Below are 19,047 nucleotides of genomic sequence, written 5' to 3' on the forward strand. Positions count from 1 at the left end.
ATGCAGCTTTTCAGCCAAAACGAAAACTATGGACACCTGTTATAAGCTACTTTAATAAACAATACAAATAACATTTAAAATATATAAAAATGCAACATACAATAAACTGTATGAACCAATATTAAGTTAAATAATGAAGGCCTATATTTAATCACTCAGAGAAAAAGCAAAAGCAGTTTTATGTATTTTATTTAATCTTTATTTAATCAGACAGTCTCAGTGAGATTATGATCAGTTTTCCAAGAGAAGAAGAACATTCACAAGAAGACAATCAGCAAACAATGAACAAAGAATTCATCAAAACAGTTGCTAGAATCCAGAGTAGGAAGCCGGAAACCAGTTCTGCTAACGTTAGTGAGAACAAAACAGACATCTGACATGAAGCAGTTACTGGATTTTGTACTTTAGATTTAAGTTAGATAGATATTTGTATGAGTATGTGAGACAAATCTAAGTGCTATTTAAAGGATGAGCTGCAGGATAGTGAGTCACTGGTCACCATTTTGTCTTTAAAATGTGATGAGGGAGACTATATTGCTGAATAGATTTGCAAAAAAGAAAAAAAAAACTGTTGAACTCAAACTACAAAAATATTACATGTATTTATTTGTTCTATTCAAATTAGCTTACATCGCAAAGACAAAAACACAGCTTCATGTACTGACTGTTTTTCATGTAACGCTCTTAGTTGCTGGTAGTATTGAGTATCTTGAGCTTACTTTGCATTGTTGCATGAGTAGTTCCCTGCAGACAGTTAGCTCATTCACAGAAAACTGCAAGCTTTTGCTGTGCAGTCTGATTTCACTTCTTTTGACCAGCTCAGGTGTTGGTCTAAGACTAAGTCCATGTTGGATTTCAGCCACAGAGCCAGCATTTACTATCTACATTGCTGCTTTTATTTTCCAAGCTGTGCCTGAAAACATACAGAATTATGACCCCAAGATGCAGGTATGTACCTGCAGACTCAATATCTTTACTAAAGAGAGACTTCATAAAAGATCATCTATCCTGAGATTTTTCTTGAGCTCACTTGGCACTGGCACTGGCACTACACAAAAGACAACATTCAATCTTCCATCTGTGACAGACAAACCGAGGATGATAACCATCGAGAGTCAGTCGCAAACTCATTCAGTTGTCCAAACCCAAACGCAGGGTAGAGGGGTTCAGTGAAGGTGGAGTGGAAGGTGTAGAGGTGGATCCGTTTCATTGAGGAGGCTGTGGAGGGAAGACAGTAGAAGGACACAGTACCAGCAGGCCAGTCCAGATACACTGCGACCCTGTCGGAGTCAGACGGCGGCAGTGCATCCATGTTTACTGGCGTGTTATTATGCCAGGGGGTGTAACCCTGAGCAGAGCAGATCAGACTCCACGACTGATCGTTCCATCCAAGACAGCAGTCATCGCCGTCTCCTCTCCTCTTGATTCCCCTGTATGTCACTCCGATATTAACCCTTCCTTTCCACTGTACTTCCCAGTAACAGCGTCCAGTCAGTCCTTCGCGACACAGCAGCTGTTTCCAGCTGTCAAACCTCTCTGGATGATCAGGATATGGCTGCTTCTCTTTCACCACCATCACTCGTCTGTTGTCGTCAGACAGGGAGAGGTTTCTGTCTGCTGTGTTTGGGTCCAGTGACAGCTGACACAAATCTGATGGGGGAAACAAAACACAATATCACACCAAACAGACTAAGCACATCTCAAACCATAACAGTTTACCCCCAGTTCCAGTCTTCATGCTCTTGGAAAGAAACAATTTGTTATACGAAACCTTTTTTTCACAAGAGTATTTAATAAATCATGAGATCAGTGACTTTAGAAACGTAAACTTACACCTGAGGGTTGATGCTTTCAGTCGACACTCTCCACAATGATCAATCCTGTAGAGGAGGCAGAAAATTGTGAATGACAAGAAGAAATGAATATGTGCACTGTATCTGTACGTTATAAAATCTACTCTACTTGAGAATCTCCAGTTTCCAACGTGGGTCGTCCAGTCCAGCAGACAGCAGCTTTACTCCTGCCTCTCCGGGATGGTTGTAGCTCAGGTCCAGCTCTCTCAGATGGGAGGGGTTGGAGTTCAGAGCTGAAGCCAGAAAAGTACAGCCTTTCTCTGTGACCAGACAGCCTGACAGCCTGCAAACACAGCGTTTCACGTTAGACTGATGTCATTAATTTGATCATTTTGAGCTACATCAACTGCTAAATTGAGAGGTTGGTCTTTAGTCTCAGCTCAGTTTTTGCCATGACAGTCAGGTACAACATCTGCACGAATGCAGATCCTGCACCATCTGCCTGTCAATGCCATTGTCCGTCTTACACTCATTTTTAGCAAACCTTCACTGTCTGCAATATAAGGGACAGCGTATCAGAGATAAAGTCGATCAGTTGAATGCTCGGCTCAGTTGGTTTTAGCACTGCAAGCCAAAAGGAGAGGTATCAATAAAATATCATCTCATTCTAGGTATTGATACCCTGATTGTTTCAAGAACAAACACAAACAGAAAACAGAAACTTCACTGATAATACAAACATTAATGATTAGTAATGGTTATGAATCTATTTAAATGTTAATCTATTCAACAAATACTGGCCTGAGTATCTCCAGTCTGCAGTGTGGACTCTTGAGTCCAGCTGAGAGCAGCATCGCTCCTGTATCGTGCAGGTCATTGTGACTCAGGTCCAGCTCTGTCAGACTGGAGGTCTTCGAAGTGAGAACAGAGACCAGAGCTTCACAGCTCCTCCATGAGAGGTCACAGCAACTCAGCCTGAAGAGGAAAAAGATTGTGTGTGTTTCTTTGTTCTCTGCCATAGAAATTATTATATATAACATATTTTGAGTTTCCATGTATCTGTACACCTACAGCGATGTTTTGGATGCTTTGACCACTGGCAGCAGTGACAGAAGTCCCTCCTCTGAAGCAGAGAATTTCTTCAGGTCAAACTTGTCTAGATCTTTTTGTGATGACAGTAAAATGAAGACAAGCGCTGACCACTGAGAGGGCGAGAGTTTGTTGTCAAAGAAGCCTCCTGATCTCAGGTACTGTTGGATCTCCTCCACCAAAGAATGGTCATTCAGCTCATTCAGACAGTGGAACAAATTGATGCTTCTCTCTGGAGAAGGATTGTCCCTGATCTTCATCTTGATGTGCTGCACTAGCATCTCTTTGGCCTGTGGTGTACTTCCTGTCTGTGTCAGCAGGCCTCGTAGGAAAGTCTGATTGGTCTCCAGTGAAAGGCCTAGGAGGAAGCGAACAAACAAGTCCAGGTGTCCATTTGGACTCTGTAAAGCTTTGTCCACTGCCTTCTGGCACAGGTGTTTAAAGTTAGATTTATGCTGTAATGGCACAGGCCGTATTGAGGTTCTTCTCAGCAGATCAACACCAGTGTTGATGAAGGTCAGGAAGACATAAAGAGCAGCAAGAAACTCTTGAATGCTCAGATGGACAAAGCAAAAGACCTTGTCGTGGTTCAACCCACGCTCATCTCTGAGGATCTCTGTGAAAAGTCCTGAGTAGACTGAAGCATCTTTTACGTCAACACCACACTTGTTCAGGTCTGTTTCATAGAAGATCAGGTTTCCTTTCTCCAGCTGCTCAAAGGCCAGTTTTCCCAGACTGACAATGGTCTTCTTGGTGTCTGTGTTCCAGACTGGATCTGTCACTGCACTGCTGTGATACTTTACATTTCCCTGTTGGGTCTGAACCACCAGGAAGTGGATGTACATCTCTGTCAGGCTCTTGGGAAACTCTCCTCTCTCTTTGGTTTTCAACGCATGCTCCAGAACCACAGCAGTAATCCAGCAAAAGACTGGGATGTGGCACATGATGTAGAGGCTTCGTGGTGCCTTGATGTGGGAGATGATTCTGCTGGCCTCCTCCTCATCTCTGAATCTCTTCCTGAAGTACTCCTCCTTCTGTTCGTCAGTGAACCCTCTGACCTCTGTCACCATGTCGATGCATTCCGGAGGGATCTGATTGGCTGCTGCAGGTCGTGTGGTTATCCAGAGGTGCGCAGAGGGAAGCAGCTTCCCCCTAATGAGGTTTGTCAGCAGCACTTCGATTGAAGTCGGCTCTGTAACGTCAGTCAGGATCTCATTGCTGTGGAAGTCCAAATGAAGTCGACACTCGTCCAAACCGTCAAATATGAACACAACCTGGAACTCTTCAAACCTGCAGATTCCTGCTTCTTTGGTTTCTGAAAAGAAGTGATGAAGAAGTTCCACCAAGCTGTACCTCTTCTCCTTCAGCAAATTGAGTTCTCGGAAAGCGAATGGAAAGATAAAGTCTATATTGCGGTTGTCTTTGGCTTCAGCCCAGTCCAGGATGAACTTCTGCGTTAAGACTGTTTTCCCAATGCCAGCCACTCCCTTTGTCACCAGAGTTCTGACTGGTTTACTTCTGTCAGGTGAGGGTTTAAATAGCTCCTCACATCTGATTGTGGTTTCTGAGCTTGCCAGTTTTCGTGATGCTGCTTCAATCTGTCGGACCTCATGCTGATTATTGACTTCTCTACTGTCTCCCTCTGTGATGTAGAGCTCCATGTAGATCCGATTCAGAAGCGTTGGGTTTCCTGCTTTGGCAATACCCTCAAACAAGCACTGAAACTTCTTCTTTAGATTAGACTTTAGTTTACGTTGGCAAATCGCCGCAACAGTTTCTGAGGAAATGAACAGATAATGTCAGTCAGTGGATGCTGAGGTGTTGAATACCTTAATTTGAAATAATGTTTCTTAATGAAAACTTGTCTATTCAAGAATTCAACCCCTTGTTACAACATCATACTTTGAAGAAATTATTCAGACAGCAGGCGGATGTAGGTTCAAATCTGGAGCTTATAGATATAATGGATATGTAACTTGGTCGCATCAAAAGCATCTTACTGCTCTGCAGAGAGTCAGCCAGCTGCTCCTGCTTTATTCTCCTCAGGAAGTTCACTGTGATCTTCAGAAATGCGTCTTGGCTGCTGCTTCTCTGCTCTTCTTCACCGCCCTCGACTTCATCGTCTTCTCTCAGCGTCTCTGAGCATTCTGGATATTCTGAACTCAGAACTTTCTTGAACTTATTCAGCTCGTTCTTCACGAAAGTCATGATGTTCTCTTCAAGCAGCTAGAAGAGTAAAGCGTATCAACATCACATCCATCCAACTCATCTAAAAACTGAAAGCTGTTTTGTGATTATAATGGATTATTTTGCTGACAAAGAGCCAGCCCTCCAGAGTTCATAGAAACCAAAATCAGAGCTAAAGGGAGAAGTGGACTTGAATTCATCAAGAGGAAAGAAAGCTGCTCTGTATTTGTTTGATGTGTAAAGTTTAACACGATCTCAAAAGTGATGATGTCTGTTTTTCTGAGGCTCAAGTGGCCCAAAGGTCTGTTATCACAGGTTGAAGAAGTGACCTGACTACAGTCACACTGTTGTTTATCAGCTCATACGGACCGCATACACCTGCCTCCTCGCGTGTTGACAGTGTTGAGTTTGAAAGTGTTCTCAAATTCTCATAGAAATCACAACATTTATTTCCATGAACACTCAAACAAATTCAAAAATTCAATATTTGCACCATGTGAACTAAAAAGTTGGACATGTACGTACCATGAATATGGGGTCCAGGTTCATTTGAGACTTCTGGGCAGGCCGACCACTGAGAACCTCTGACCTCTTCCTGTGCACTCCACACCTAGAAAACACAAAACCAAACACACACTGTCACAATTAGTGCTAATATTACACAATATCAACTGAGAATTCTACCCTTGGCCTTTTAGACTTGAACTCAGGGGACATGTCTGAGAACGCACAGCTGAGAACAGCTGGATCTGGTCTCTCCTGCTTCACTGGGCTTCAACACAACACTCAACATTCAAGTTCTAGGTTGTGAACTGAACTTGAGGAAATGTCATATAAAGATACAAAGTATAAAAACTATAATTCATGCCACCTGATTTCGCGGACTATTTCTTGCCAGACAACCAGCAGAGACTACAGCTCCCAGCCAACCTTCCAGGTTATCAGTTGAGCTTTCACACTAACTCTGGCTTCAGATCTCTAAATCACTCAGTGCCGATAAGTAAAGTCACACAATAGCAAAGGCATATGTATTAAATTCTTACATTAGCTCATCAGAGATGCCTCCATCCTTGAACTCGATTGGCTCAGACATAGAGCGGCCACTCTTCATGGACACACAGGTGGGTACAGGTGAGTCTGCTCTCTCCTGCTTCACTTGACTATAACGCAACATAAACATGCAACATTCAATTCAAAGACCCCTCCAGACAGACAGTTTATGACACATACACAAACCTCTGCTTTGTCAAGACAAGTAGTATCAGTTCTGCAGTACTACACAAAACTACACACAGCACAGACATCACAATTCGATAAATTCTTACATTTGCTCATCAGACCTGCCTCCATCCTCATACATAGAGAAGTCACAGCTCATGGACACACAGGTGAGTACAGGTGAGTCTGCCCTCTGCTCTGCGAGGCTTCAACACGACATGAATGGTAGAAGCTGATTCTAGAGTTGAGCTCTGAGCTGGTGAGCAGTCATCAACAGTCAGAGAGATGTTCGTCTTACCTCGTGGCTCTGGTCTGGCTGCCATGTTTCTCGGACAGAGGGACTTCGGAGACCCTGTCCTCTCTCTCCTCAGACACATCCATAGAGGAGTGTGCACCTTTACAGAGACAAGCTGGGCTGATTTGTCACGGCAAGGGCTCCATTAACAGCCTCAGAGGGTTTGATCAGTAGTGTGTCGCATGTAGTCACGCTGCTAATTTGTATTTCTTACCTGTCAAACTCGCATCCAGCTCAGATTAAAACACGCTGCAGAAAAGCGCGAAAACAGAAAACTCTCCTCAGTCTCCGTCTGTTCCTGAGGGTTACTGTGCGTCTGATTTATCTTTATTACATCCTCCTCGCTTCAGCTCCACATAAAAACCAGTCCAACCTGTAGCAGAGGACAAACAAATGCTTGGAAATTCCGATCACATGTTCCACTGTGTCTTCAGACGCGTAAATTTCCGTAATACACATGTGTAACATTCATACTATTATGCTTATATGGACATTTCACTGACTTACCCTGAAACATTAGGCATAACTGTTACCTGACACACCAACTTTTGACCTGGTCTCACAGGCCATGAAAATCTGTAAGCAATGGGATCCTTCATGGAGACACACATTAAACAGTTGGCTTCATGTGAGGCAGGCTCTGCTGGCCAAAGGTGGTGTCACATATTTCTGTTCAGCTTACCAAGCAGATCAGCCTTGTAAAGGTTGAACTGTTTCCCCAAGACCTCAACTCTGATTATCGCTTATTCAGCTATGAACATTTGATTTCACAGAGAAATTCTTAAAAGCACGTTTTAAGGGGCCTTACCCCAACTCAACCTAGACATCAAAACCACGTCTTAAAATAGGCAAAATGATTAACTCCATAGATCCAGAAAACAGTCTATCATCATTGATATACAGGGGACCAACAAAATGTTGCTTCACTTCCTTTTATGGATTCATTTCATTTCCAAAAATAGCATCTTAACCCACTGAGAACAGACTGGTTCTTCAGGAATGCTGACCGTCACTCACCTGGCAGTGACAACCATAATCACCTGTTTAATAAGTGATCTGTTCTCACTGCTGTAAAATCACTTAATAACAAACGTACATGTTTAGCATTATTACCATTTCTCAGCAGGTTGACTTTTAGACTGGCCCTCCTTCTCCTAGCAGGTTTTTTTTTTTTTTTTTTTTTTTTTTTGTACAGCACTTTATAACATTGTTTTCAAAGGTTATTATACATACTGTTATTATTATTTGCATTAAACACTTCATATGTAAACAGAAACTGTTTATTTATCATTTGTTTTATAGCCATTGCAAACATCGGTGGCAATGACGCAATCCGCGAGGGAACGCGCGCGCACACACACACGCGCGGGCGAGCAGATGACAGATCAGATGATGGTCACGTGGTCCAGTCAGCTGACGCTAACGCTCACCAGCCGGACGGACGGTTCCCTGACTGCAGAGACGGATCAGAGGGTCAGCCAAGATGCCTTTCTCCGAGCTGTATTTTAACGTTGATAACGGCTACCTGGAGGGGCTGGTCAGGGGGTTTAAGGCTGGAATACTGTCCCAGGCGGATTATTTAAACCTCGTTCAGTGTGAGACCCTCGAAGGTGAGTTCAAACGGATGCTAGCTAACGGCTAATAGCTAGCTGCCAGGGCTAATTCCACTGGCTAACGTTTGCTGTCATTCTCAACGCTAACGGTTTGCATCAACGATAAGCGGCTGCTTAAAATCGTAATATTCAAAACGCCGCTCTGAATTATTGTCACTTAGTGTCACTAATTCAACTACAAGTCGATAACTTGTACAAGAGAAGGCGAACATTTATTCTTTCAGCTTCTGAGATTTAGCTAGCTGGCTAGTGCTGGCTAATGCTGATATAAGTCAAGCAAATGTAAGTAAGCGTTCTGTCCCCTATTGATCAATGACGGATTTTTTAGAGGAAGTGAAATTACATTAGGAAGAGATTTTACACTACTGCGTTAGACACAGGCGTCACACTTTCGACAAAATGCCATGTTAGCTTTAGCTAACGTTAGCTCCCTTTCGCTGACGCTCTCGCAGTTTTATTATGGTCGTCAACGCCTGAACTGAGCGCTAGTGACCGTTTGTCAGTAAACATTAATTTAACTCTGACTTTATTGCAGTTAAGTTCTTCTTTTCTTGTACAGGTGAGCAAAACTGTCTGTTAAAGGTCATACGTGAAGATTATTAATCACAATGCACGTCCTCTTACATCAAGTACATTAGTGTTGCAGTTATTACTCATTTCAGTAGTTTCATATGAACAGTCTGCATTGCCACACAGTAATAATGTGACTTGAACACCAGAGATGAAATGTCCACTGTGATAGTATACTGACGCAATGTCAAGTCAGGTGAGGCGCTTTTTTTTATCACAGTGAATTCAAAGCCAATGGCTGCTTGGTGTTTGGGAAACCAAATCTAAGACCACTGTCTTAAAATCTGGAAAGCTGGTGAGGTCTCGTCTTTGTTGCTGTGTGACTGATTGTGAATGACGTTGTCCTCGCACTTGTGTGTGTTCTGTCCTCACCAGGTTAACAGTGGGGTTAGCAGTGAGGCAGACAGTGGACAGCGCATAGAGAAGTGGACATTATAAATTGGGTGGAAAAATAGTAAAATGACCCTTGAAAAGACTGCAGCATGCTCTGGAGAATGGTCGACAGCAGTGCAAACTGCACAGGATTTGTACAAAATTGGCTAAAATGTCCAGTGGAAGTGGTTTGGTCCTGAGTCATGTTTTCAGACATGTTGATGACAATTCTTGTCTTGTAGCTTGAATTTAGGTTTCTTTTGCAGTTGGAAACACCAATCAGAACAAGGCTTTGTAATCAGCTGTGCTCTCTCTGTCTCTGCGACTCCCCTGCAGATCTAAAGCTCCACCTGCAGAGCACAGACTATGGCAGCTTCCTGGCAAACGAGGCATCTCCTCTCACTGTGTCCGTCATCGATGACAAGCTGAAGGAGAAGATGGTGGTGGAGTTTCGTCACATGAGGAACCAGTCATACGAACCGCTGGCCAGCTTCATGGACTTCATCACGTAAGCAAAAAGCTGTCATGTTGAAATAAGTAAGACTTTAATTAATGTTAATGTTCTCTTATGTCGCTGCCGTGAGCTCATTTTTCACTGTATGTTCTGTTGGATGCTGCTTCATTGTAAGTGACTGACGCTTGCTTGGGGACATTTGCAATTTCAAGGTGCTTTTATCTTTACGATGACATCATCACATCATGTTGAAATATTCTGGATGTCTTGCTGTGATGTACTGGAATACATCCCCCCAGAATTAGAGCTGATGCAGAACTTTTCCATATAAAGGACGCTGTGAAAACCATCATTTGATAAGTGAACCTGATGATGTACATGTGTGAAAGGGGCCTTTATTTGCAGGTTTGTTTGCTTTTAATAAAGGAAATGACATCAAGCGATGTTCATTCATGAATCCATAATCTACATAGTTACCAGTCATCCTGTGAACTTGCTGAAGGGAAAGTTGTTGATACACACAGATGCACAACAAACTCTAATGAAGTTAACATTAAATTGTTGATATTTTATTTAAGTACAAGTGTCACATACTTTGAATCACTCAGGACAGTTTTACAACTGTCTGTTACAACAGCTGAGACAGCCACTGGTTTGAGTTCACTGTTCAGTGTTACCTGAAAGTGCACTGCAATGAATTTCATTGATGCATTGTGAAAGAAAGGTGACTAAGCGCTCATAGATTTGCTGTCTGAGGCAAGTTTCATGTCCCTGCAGGTTGTTTTTTATTCTGTGCTGAAGTGGAAGGTTGGTTAAGAAAAGATCCTGCTACCACACCGACAGCAGAAACGTAGAACTGGCTTCTCCACTGTTTCACAATAACTCCTGCTTTGCGCCTTCAGGTACAGCTACATGATCGATAACGTCATCCTGCTGATCACGGGCACCCTCCACCAGCGGGCCATCTCTGAGCTGGTGCCAAAGTGTCACCCGCTGGGCAGCTTCGAGCAGATGGAGGCGGTCAACATCGCCCAGACCCCCGCCGAGCTTTACAACGCCATCCTGGTGGACACGCCCCTGGGTGGGTGCCTCAGCATGAACTGCTTATTGAAGCAGATGAGGATGTGAAAACTGAAGAGTAATGTCTGCCGCAGAACAGAAGATGGCAACGCAGCCGAAAGCAACATTCAACACTCCTTCTTTCTCTTTTCGTTTCAGCTGCTTTCTTCCAGGACTGCATATCTGAGCAGGACTTGGACGAGATGAACATTGAAATCATTCGTAACACGCTTTACAAGGTAGAAATATGAGGAAAAAACAGTGCATTCAGAACATAATAGATCTAAACATTAATTAAGCGACATAGATTAAAGACAGTGTGGATTGAGATTAGGTTTATGTTACAGTTTGAGAATCATTTCTTCTTAAACAAAAAATATTCTAGTTGATGATTTTTGTCCTTGTATTTGTTTCTGGTTTCTAAAATGCACGTTAAACCTCGTCCTCTCAGGCTTACCTGGAGGCTTTCTACAAGTTCTGCTCCAACCTCGGAGGAACCACAGCCGACACCATGTGTCCTATTCTGGAGGTGAGTCTCTGCTCTGTTTTCTGTCTGATGGGTGAACACACACTCGTGCACACACAGTCGTGGAGGACGTCGGCCTGAATTAGAACATGAAGCACCAGCAGGAAGTTCTGGAGTTTCACTGATATGAACAAGTTTGTCACATTCAGGCTCCTTGAGTTTGCAGTTTGTACCATTTTGTGTTTTATTGTATTGATTTCTGTTGCTACATCAGATTATTGTTGGTTTCTTTGTAGATAAAAGAGCTTGGTCTGTACCAGCTCTATATGGAAAGTGTCCTGAGATAACTTCTGTTGTGATTTGGCGCTATACAAATAAAATTGAATTGAATTGAATTGAATTGAATTATTATATTAAAATGGATGTGATGAGTTTAAGTGTTAAAGGAGGGTTGGTGTGTGTATGAACATGCTGTGTTTCTGCTGTGGATTAAAATATCAGCTCAGTCTCTTGTTGTTGCTCCTCTGACTGATCTTCTGTCTCTGCTGCAGTTCGAGGCAGACAGGCGAGCCTTCATCATCACCATCAACTCATTCGGCACAGAGCTGTCCAAGGAGGACCGCGCCAAGCTCTTCCCCCACTGCGGCAAGCTTTACCCAGAAGGCCTTGCTCAGCTGGCCCGGGCAGATGATTACGAGCAGGTCAAGGCTGTGGCTGATTTCTATCCGGTAAGTGCAGAAGCCCGCTTTAAAATGTAACCACTGACATCCTGTCTGTCTTTGGACCGATCGCTCAGGTTTTTCTGAATGAAGTTAAGACAAACCCGTCAGTGTACCTGCCAAACTGTGCATGATTAGAACCTGCAGAGACGCTTTGAAATCAGCTGAGGGGCTCCGTCTTGTTCGGTCGTGTCTCTCCTGTTACTGTTTGCGTGGAACAGTCTTAAAAAACACCGCCAGTGGCTCTGAACTCGACTCTTGTCCTTCAGGAGTACAAGCTGCTGTTCGAGGGTGCCGGCAGCAACCCGGGCGACAAAACACTGGAGGACCGTTTCTTCGAGCATGAGGTGACACACTCGATCAGACACACACTAACTGCATGCGTTGCACTGCATGCATGCAGCATGCAGCTGCACTGTGGCTCCATCGCGGCTCCGCTGGGGTTCATTTTATAGCTTTTACAGGAATAAATATGCTTTTAAGATGCTTCATAGCTGAACTTGAATATTGAAAGAATTATGACCGCGAAACATGCTGAGAGGGACAACTTGTCCTCTGGTGGACAAGCCATGTGATGGTGACAGTTTCTAAATGACCTCAGACCTTCTACCAACGATACCTGCAGTAAGCTCATATCATAAAGTGTGAAAGTGAAGGTAGTTTCCTGTCTGTGGAGTTATTAGATGTCATCATCTGCTCTGTGGTGTTTGCCCACTCCTCTTCCTCTTCCTCTTCCTCTTCCTCTTCCTCTTCCTCTTCCTCTTCCTCTTCCTCCTCCTCGCAGGTGAAGCTGAACAAGCTGGCCTTCCTCAACCAGTTCCACTTCAGTGTCTTCTACGCCTACGTCAAGCTGAAGGAGCAGGAGTGCAGGAACATCGTGTGGATCGCAGAGTGCATCGCCCAGCGGCACCGCGCCAAGATCGACAACTACATTCCTATCTTTTGAGCCCCCCAGCTCCTCGTCCTCTTCCCGCCATCACGTCATTTTGTCTTGGACGTGTCTCCAGTCCCACCTGGGTGTGAAAGATTCTGATGGTTTGATGCTAAATGTCCTCCATTCTTCACTCGTAGGTGTAAATTGGTTCCACATTCCTCATCAAACACATAATCGACTTAAATACAGAGTTTAAACCTGGAGAAGAGCCTGATCCAACAGAGGTGGTTGGTGCTTGATATAATGAGCTTGCCGGGTTAATGGAGGCAACTCATTTGACTCTCAAACACATCTCTGATTGTGCAAACCTTCCGGCGCTCGGCGTGTTGTTTTGTGCAGCACGCCTTGCTCAGCCGACACATCAGCTGGTAAAACACCAGAGGAAGAATTTGCAATTCACTAAATCCTGGAATCAACTTGGCAGACGCCGGGAGGGAGAAGCCTCAGCAAACTCTCAGCCCAGCAAACACCAACCATCTGTTAGAGATCATGTTAATCACCAGGCACGTAAAACACTTAAAGCGTCAGTGTACTGTATGTTTTAGATTCAGTAAAAAAACATCAGTGAAAATCAGAGCCTCACACGAGCGCAGACATTCAGGCCGTCCACAGCAAAGCGGACATGAAGACATTCCTCCGTCTCCACCAGGTTCAATATAACCTGTATTTATTTCTGCTTTAGTGCTACATTCAGTCTGCATGTCTGATCATTTCTGTGTTTTCCCCCAAATCTAACGAGTGAAATGTGTGCGTCCCTCCCGTCTTAACTAGAATGTTGTTAGATATTAAAAATGCAGCAGCTGAACAGGAGCTTCCTTCCTCAGCGTCCCTGTTCCCGTGTTTCTGTAAATGAACGTACTGGAATGAGGCAAAATCTAGTGAGTATGTGACAGACTTAATGTTTAAAGTATACAAAGACAAAGAGATATTTAAAGATGATGGTATGATACTGTTTTTTGATGCTGTAAAATTTGATTTATTGCTGTTTTGATCTGTTGCTTGTGAAATTTGTATTGTAAATGTGACAAAAAATTAAACAGACTAAACTGCACCAACGCAGGTCTGGACAAATTTAAAAGACTCATCAAATGGTTTTGAATGTTTTCACGTGTTTGTGCAGGTGACAGAAATAGCAAAGTAAGAGATGCATCAGCAAACAGTGCAGTACAGTATGCACAGCGACACCTTTTCTCATTTTCCCTCAGCTGTAAAACTACAGTCGGACGTTTGCTTTGCAGCAGAGACGGCCAGCAGAGACTGTCCCTTAAAATGTCTAACATACGAATGTCTCCACAGCTGTCTGACAGGGTTTCCAGACTGTTGTACAGTAAATATTCAATGTAATCTAAGTGTCAGCGAGGCCACAGCCACGCAAGCAGCTCTGTGAGGTGGCGCTTTAGCTGCTGTTTATGCTAACGTCAGCATGCTAACCACAATGACAGCGTTAGCATGCTGGTGTTTAGTGAGTGTAAGGCTTACCATCATATGGTTTAGCATGTTAGCATGCAAGTACAGCTGAGGCTGATGGGATAAGCGTTTTTTTTGGAGGTATTTTGTCATAAATCCCTGAAGAGTTTCCTCTGAATTCAAAGAGGCTGAATCTGAATGAGTTTGTGTGACAACAGTTTGAACTTTGCCAAGTCAAAGGCCACTTACGAGCTTTTTCTGTAGCTTTCAACTGCAAATCATGAGCCCCCCTGTCATGGGGACGGAGTTCAGGCTCAGGTGTTCTGCCTTTATTATGGAGCAAAGATCAGAGCAGGTGCATGCATTTAATTAATCAAACTAAAACAAATTCAGACCTCTTATTAAATGTATGAAATAAACTGAGATTAGTTTCAATCAGGTACAAATATCTTTCTGTACTCTGACTCTGCACAAGCTGGACTCTTCAGGTTTAATTGGGTCCAATCAGGCCGTTCAGCTGCAGCTGCAGCATGAACCGTCTGCAGAGCCGTCAGGAAACCTTTAACTCTGACCAGAGAGCGTCTGAAACGACCTGTGAAACACGTCTGACCATGACTTTACAGCTGAAAACCAAAGCTGGTCTCTTTGACCTGCACTGCTCTGTGGGCCTGACCGACTGGGACATGGAGAAGGAGCTGAAACTGGCAACAACCACAGACCAGTTTTACCACGGTGATGGTTTTTCTTTGTAGTGTTTCAGCTCCTTCAAAGTGTGTGCAGTTTGTTGGTGTGTAAAGTTGTGTTAATCAATCGCTGATGACAGATGACAAGCTGAATGATCAATACGTGGTCCAGAGGCCGTCTGCAAGAGCCCCAAGAAGAAAAGATGAGTTCATTTGGTACGACAAAACGTCAGGTGAGCCGAGAGGCAAAGTTTTGAAATGAACGTCTGCGTTTAACGTCATCTCCATGCTAACACATTTTTTTTATCCTCAAGTGTCAATATTTCTTCCCACAATGCATTGTGTGCATCCTTCAGGCTTACAGGAATAGTCTGACAGTTTGGGAAATTCACCGTCTTGCTTTCTTGTCGAGCCTCAGCTGAGTTGATTGGTGCCTGTTGAACATGAAACTACAGACAGGCGATGGCTAGCTGAGCTTGTTTAGTGTCATTTTTTAAACTTCCTGCGAAGCCAAAGCAGCTGGTCCCCCTTCTGTTTTTATGCTAAGCTAACCATCCCCGGCTGTAGCTTCACATTTAACACACAGGTATGACTGTGGTATCCATCTTCTCCTGATGAGAAAGTGAATAAGTGTGCGAGTACTTCCCAAAACTATTCCTTTAACAAATGTGTTGCATTCATTTCCTTCTTTATTTTCAATATTCTGAAGCCTACAGTGTTTTCATCTTCATCCACTTCATCCTCATCCTTTATCGCCCTCTCTCTGATGAGGATAAAATGTTGGTCACATCTTAAAATGTTCAGCTGTTTGTTTCAGATCAGCCTCTCTCTGTCGGAGCTGTCACAGTAACGATGCCGCTGTCCTGCACAGTCAGCTGCTTGTTGCGCCACCTTGAACGTCTGCCACAGTTTTCTGTCCCTCAGACACCTTTGTGAAGCCAAACCTGTGGCTGTTGGTCAGTCCTAACATCGCCTGCCCCATCCAGTATGAAGAACGTGCAGCAGATGTGCAGACGCTCTCTGAAGCTGCTGAGGAAGTCCAAACAGCACTGCCGGACCCCGCAGAGACCCACGATGCTCCTCTCCAGGAGGAGCAGCTGCACTCCGTCTCCTCCTCCACTGACTACATGGTAAAGTGTTCACTGCAGACATCACTCTGGTCCTGTTGGACAGCTCCTGCATGTGTGTGTGGTGGCGTGTTTTAGTTTCCACTCACTTATCTCATGTATGCACGTGTGGACACACGACAGGACTGGTTACTCACAGAGCTACCAGTGGTGTTACACTACTCCACCTGATCTCCAGGTGGTAACACTCTAAAGAACGCAGCAATGCACCAACAACAGCGAAGAAGAAGAGGAAGACTGGAAGTTAGTGATAATGGGTGTAGTTCTGGATTTTGCAGTGCAGTCTGCTTGTGTTTACATGTGTATTAACATGCTTATTCTTATTTCACATACTAATTCCAGGTGTGAATGAGAAGGAGTTTGGCTGGACAGCTCAACTAAAGATATTAATTTAAGGTTATGCATGAGACAAAATGGATTTAAAAAATCCAGGAGAACACCACAAACACAGGATTCAATGCACCAGTTCAAGCAGTTTGAGAGTCTGATGTAATCTTTCCCGTCCCTGACCATCAGCTCACGAATGAAGACGTCTTCTTTCAACCAGCCAAGAGCCGACCGAAGGGACGGACCGCGAAGGCCAGGGTGAGAACGCTGGGGATGTAACTGGGGATGTGCTTTTTAACACAGATTCCCTGTAAGTTTGAGCTAAAGTGTGGAGGTTGGACGGGTTCATTTGTGCGCTGTAGGAATATTAACAATGAAAACTGCCATGCAGGAGCACTTTAAGTGGATTAACAGGCTTTTAAAGGGCTTCTGCCTCCTTCCAGGACAGTAAGACCGTGAAGCCAGGATGCTGGCCTCGTCCGCCAGTGAACTACTGCATCCTCATCGCCCTGGCGCTGAAGAGCAGCCTTTCTGGGAGCCTCAAAGTCCAGCAGATTTACCACTTCACCAGGTCAGAATGTGATGTTTGCTGAACAGCAGAGGAGTAAAGGTGCCATCCCCTGAGATTACACGACTATCTGTCGCTTCATTCGATGGCACCTCATCAGACATTTTTGAAGTTGCAGCTGAATTTCAGCAGCATGTCGCACCGTAGCCTGTTTTTGGGTTTGAGCTCTCCCACGTTCCTCGTCCCTTCCTGTCCTTTCCCAGAGAGCACTTCCCCTTCTTTCAGACAGCTCCAGATGGCTGGAAGAACACCATCCGACACAACCTGTGCTTCAACAGCAGCTTCCGCAAAACCTGCAACCAGCTGTGCAGAGACGGCAAGAGGAAGTCGTGCTTTTGGCACCTGACTCTGGACGGCCAGCGGCGGCTCAAGGACGACATCCGCACGCTGACGGCAGAAACCCTGAAGCAGCTGGAGAGGAGCATGTCCCGCCCAGGTGAACTTAATAAAGATTAATCTGAGGACATGTCGGCGTGTTAAAACACCGGCGCTGACTTGGCCCTCCTTCTTTACTGAGCAGACGAACCACAGCGACCTGCGACCTCAGCTCACACTGCTGCAGTAACTTAACATTATACACCAAGTTTCAGGGAATGAAGCAGTAATTGGATGGTTCTAATTATTTATCCAAATAAACAAATTACTACAGAATACTTTGGCGCCTGCTGGGCTTTGTAGATATGGGCCAGTGCTGATTTGAATCTCAAAGCGCAGCAGCAGCAGCACACCTAAAACAAGTGAAACTGAACTCTCAAAGTATTTGAATGATCCCTGTGGTAAACTGTGTTATTCTGTTCCAAACATCTTATTAAAACGCTTTAAATGTTAAAACTTAGTCAAACGAGTTGCTGTATGTGACAGATGGAACATATCACTAACAACTGTTTTGTCTATGTTTCAGATGTCATTCGGGCTTTGCTTGCTCAGTGATTGCAGCTGCAGAAGGGATCAGAGTTTAAATGGATGCATAATAAAACTTTACTGTGCATGCAGAGAGTTTCTTATGCTGCATATTATTTATGAAGGTATTTTGTTTCATTTTTGTGAATATTTGAAAACTCTGAAGAACACTTTGATTTATTTCTAACTGAAAAAAGTTCAGTCAAGTGAAGATATTTGCACAAAGTTATCGGTTAAATGTTTGTGTCTGGTCACGTGTTTAGTCGGGCTTGTTCTCGCAACAAATCCTCCAGATTAAAGGACAAAAAGTATTGTTTGTTGATAGAATGACACTTTGACCGATCAACATTTGTTTGTACCCTGAAAAAATACATTATATAGTGAACATAATTTAATGAGTGGATTTACTCATAATTAAAAAAAAAAATGTTAAAGACAATTATTTAGCTTTTTGTTTTTAGTGTGTAGGATTTCATGGCATCTAGTGGTGAGGTTGCAAATTGCAACCAACTGAACGCCTCCCGCCTCACCCTCCCCCTGATGAGGCTGCTAAAAATGCGAAAGGTGCCCTGTAGAGCCGCCGTTTGGTTTGTCCATTCTGGGCTCCTGTAGAAACATGGCAGTACAACATGGAGGAGGACCTGTGATAGAAAGAGCTCATTCTAAGGTAAAAAAAGCAGCAAAATGCTTTGTATTATCAGGTGATCATAAAAAACTCTGACCATGACAGCATCGCCTAACTTTTCCACGGCCACCAGAGGGCGCCGACACTCAAACATAAACATGTCGCTTTGGGGCACTTGCTGAAACTGATTGTGCATTCGTCTTGGAAGAACAGTCTGTTTTCAACATGTTTGTGAACAATTTGCTAAATAAGTTGGGTTTTTTTTTCACACCAAGTCCATTAAGTTTACAAGCTAGCGGCTAAGTTAGCCAAATTATTAGGTGAGAGCCACCAATGACCAATCATTCACTCCAATGGTCATGAAAAGCCTGGAAAAACTGATTCTACCAAACCTGAACACCATCCTGCTGCCAGCTGTTACACTGCCAGCTGGACCCGCACCAGTTTTCCTTCAGGGCCAAACGAGGTACAGAGGATGCTGAGGGATGTCCAACATCTGGAATCAACGGGCAGCTTCAGGTCATACTTCAGATGCTCTGACACTGACATGCTCTCACTAATAACAGCTCTGTTACAGCCCATCAAGACTCCATTTCTCCCTGCACACTGAGGTGCAGTGATAACTACCTGCAGCTGATCCA

General features: G+C 43.9%; 3 protein-coding genes across 3 annotated transcripts; 2 read left to right on the forward strand and 1 right to left on the reverse strand.

The window, feature by feature from the left end:
- Nucleotides 1-1,066: 1,066 nt before the first annotated feature.
- Nucleotides 1,067-6,834, reverse strand: LOC139333358 (protein NLRC3-like). The gene is made up of 10 exons (XM_070965686.1): nt 6,586-6,834; nt 6,395-6,493; nt 6,113-6,229; nt 5,595-5,679; nt 4,883-5,108; nt 2,865-4,659; nt 2,595-2,768; nt 1,963-2,136; nt 1,834-1,880; nt 1,067-1,650 (listed from the first exon to the last, which is right to left on the reverse strand). The coding sequence occupies exons 1-10, from the start codon at nt 6,666-6,668 to the stop codon at nt 1,067-1,069; spliced, it is 3,384 nt and encodes a 1,127-aa protein (XP_070821787.1). The 5' UTR covers nt 6,669-6,834.
- A 1,135-nt stretch (nt 6,835-7,969) lies between these two features.
- Nucleotides 7,970-13,820, forward strand: LOC139333346 (V-type proton ATPase subunit d 1). Its single transcript, XM_070965661.1, has 8 exons — nt 7,970-8,192; nt 9,474-9,645; nt 10,494-10,672; nt 10,810-10,889; nt 11,102-11,179; nt 11,668-11,844; nt 12,105-12,182; nt 12,620-13,820. The coding sequence occupies exons 1-8, from the start codon at nt 8,066-8,068 to the stop codon at nt 12,779-12,781; spliced, it is 1,053 nt and encodes a 350-aa protein (XP_070821762.1). The 5' UTR covers nt 7,970-8,065; the 3' UTR covers nt 12,782-13,820.
- Nucleotides 13,821-14,787: 967 nt separating this feature from the next.
- On the forward strand, nt 14,788-17,811 carry foxr1 (forkhead box R1). The gene is made up of 7 exons (XM_070962193.1): nt 14,788-14,908; nt 15,000-15,092; nt 15,784-15,989; nt 16,503-16,571; nt 16,757-16,884; nt 17,085-17,317; nt 17,783-17,811. The coding sequence occupies exons 1-7, from the start codon at nt 14,788-14,790 to the stop codon at nt 17,809-17,811; spliced, it is 879 nt and encodes a 292-aa protein (XP_070818294.1).
- The last annotated feature ends 1,236 nt before the right edge of the window (nt 17,812-19,047 follow it).

Source organism: Chaetodon trifascialis, chromosome 1 (assembly GCF_039877785.1).
Source record: "Chaetodon trifascialis isolate fChaTrf1 chromosome 1, fChaTrf1.hap1, whole genome shotgun sequence".
NCBI lineage: Eukaryota > Metazoa > Chordata > Actinopteri > Chaetodontiformes > Chaetodontidae > Chaetodon > Chaetodon trifascialis.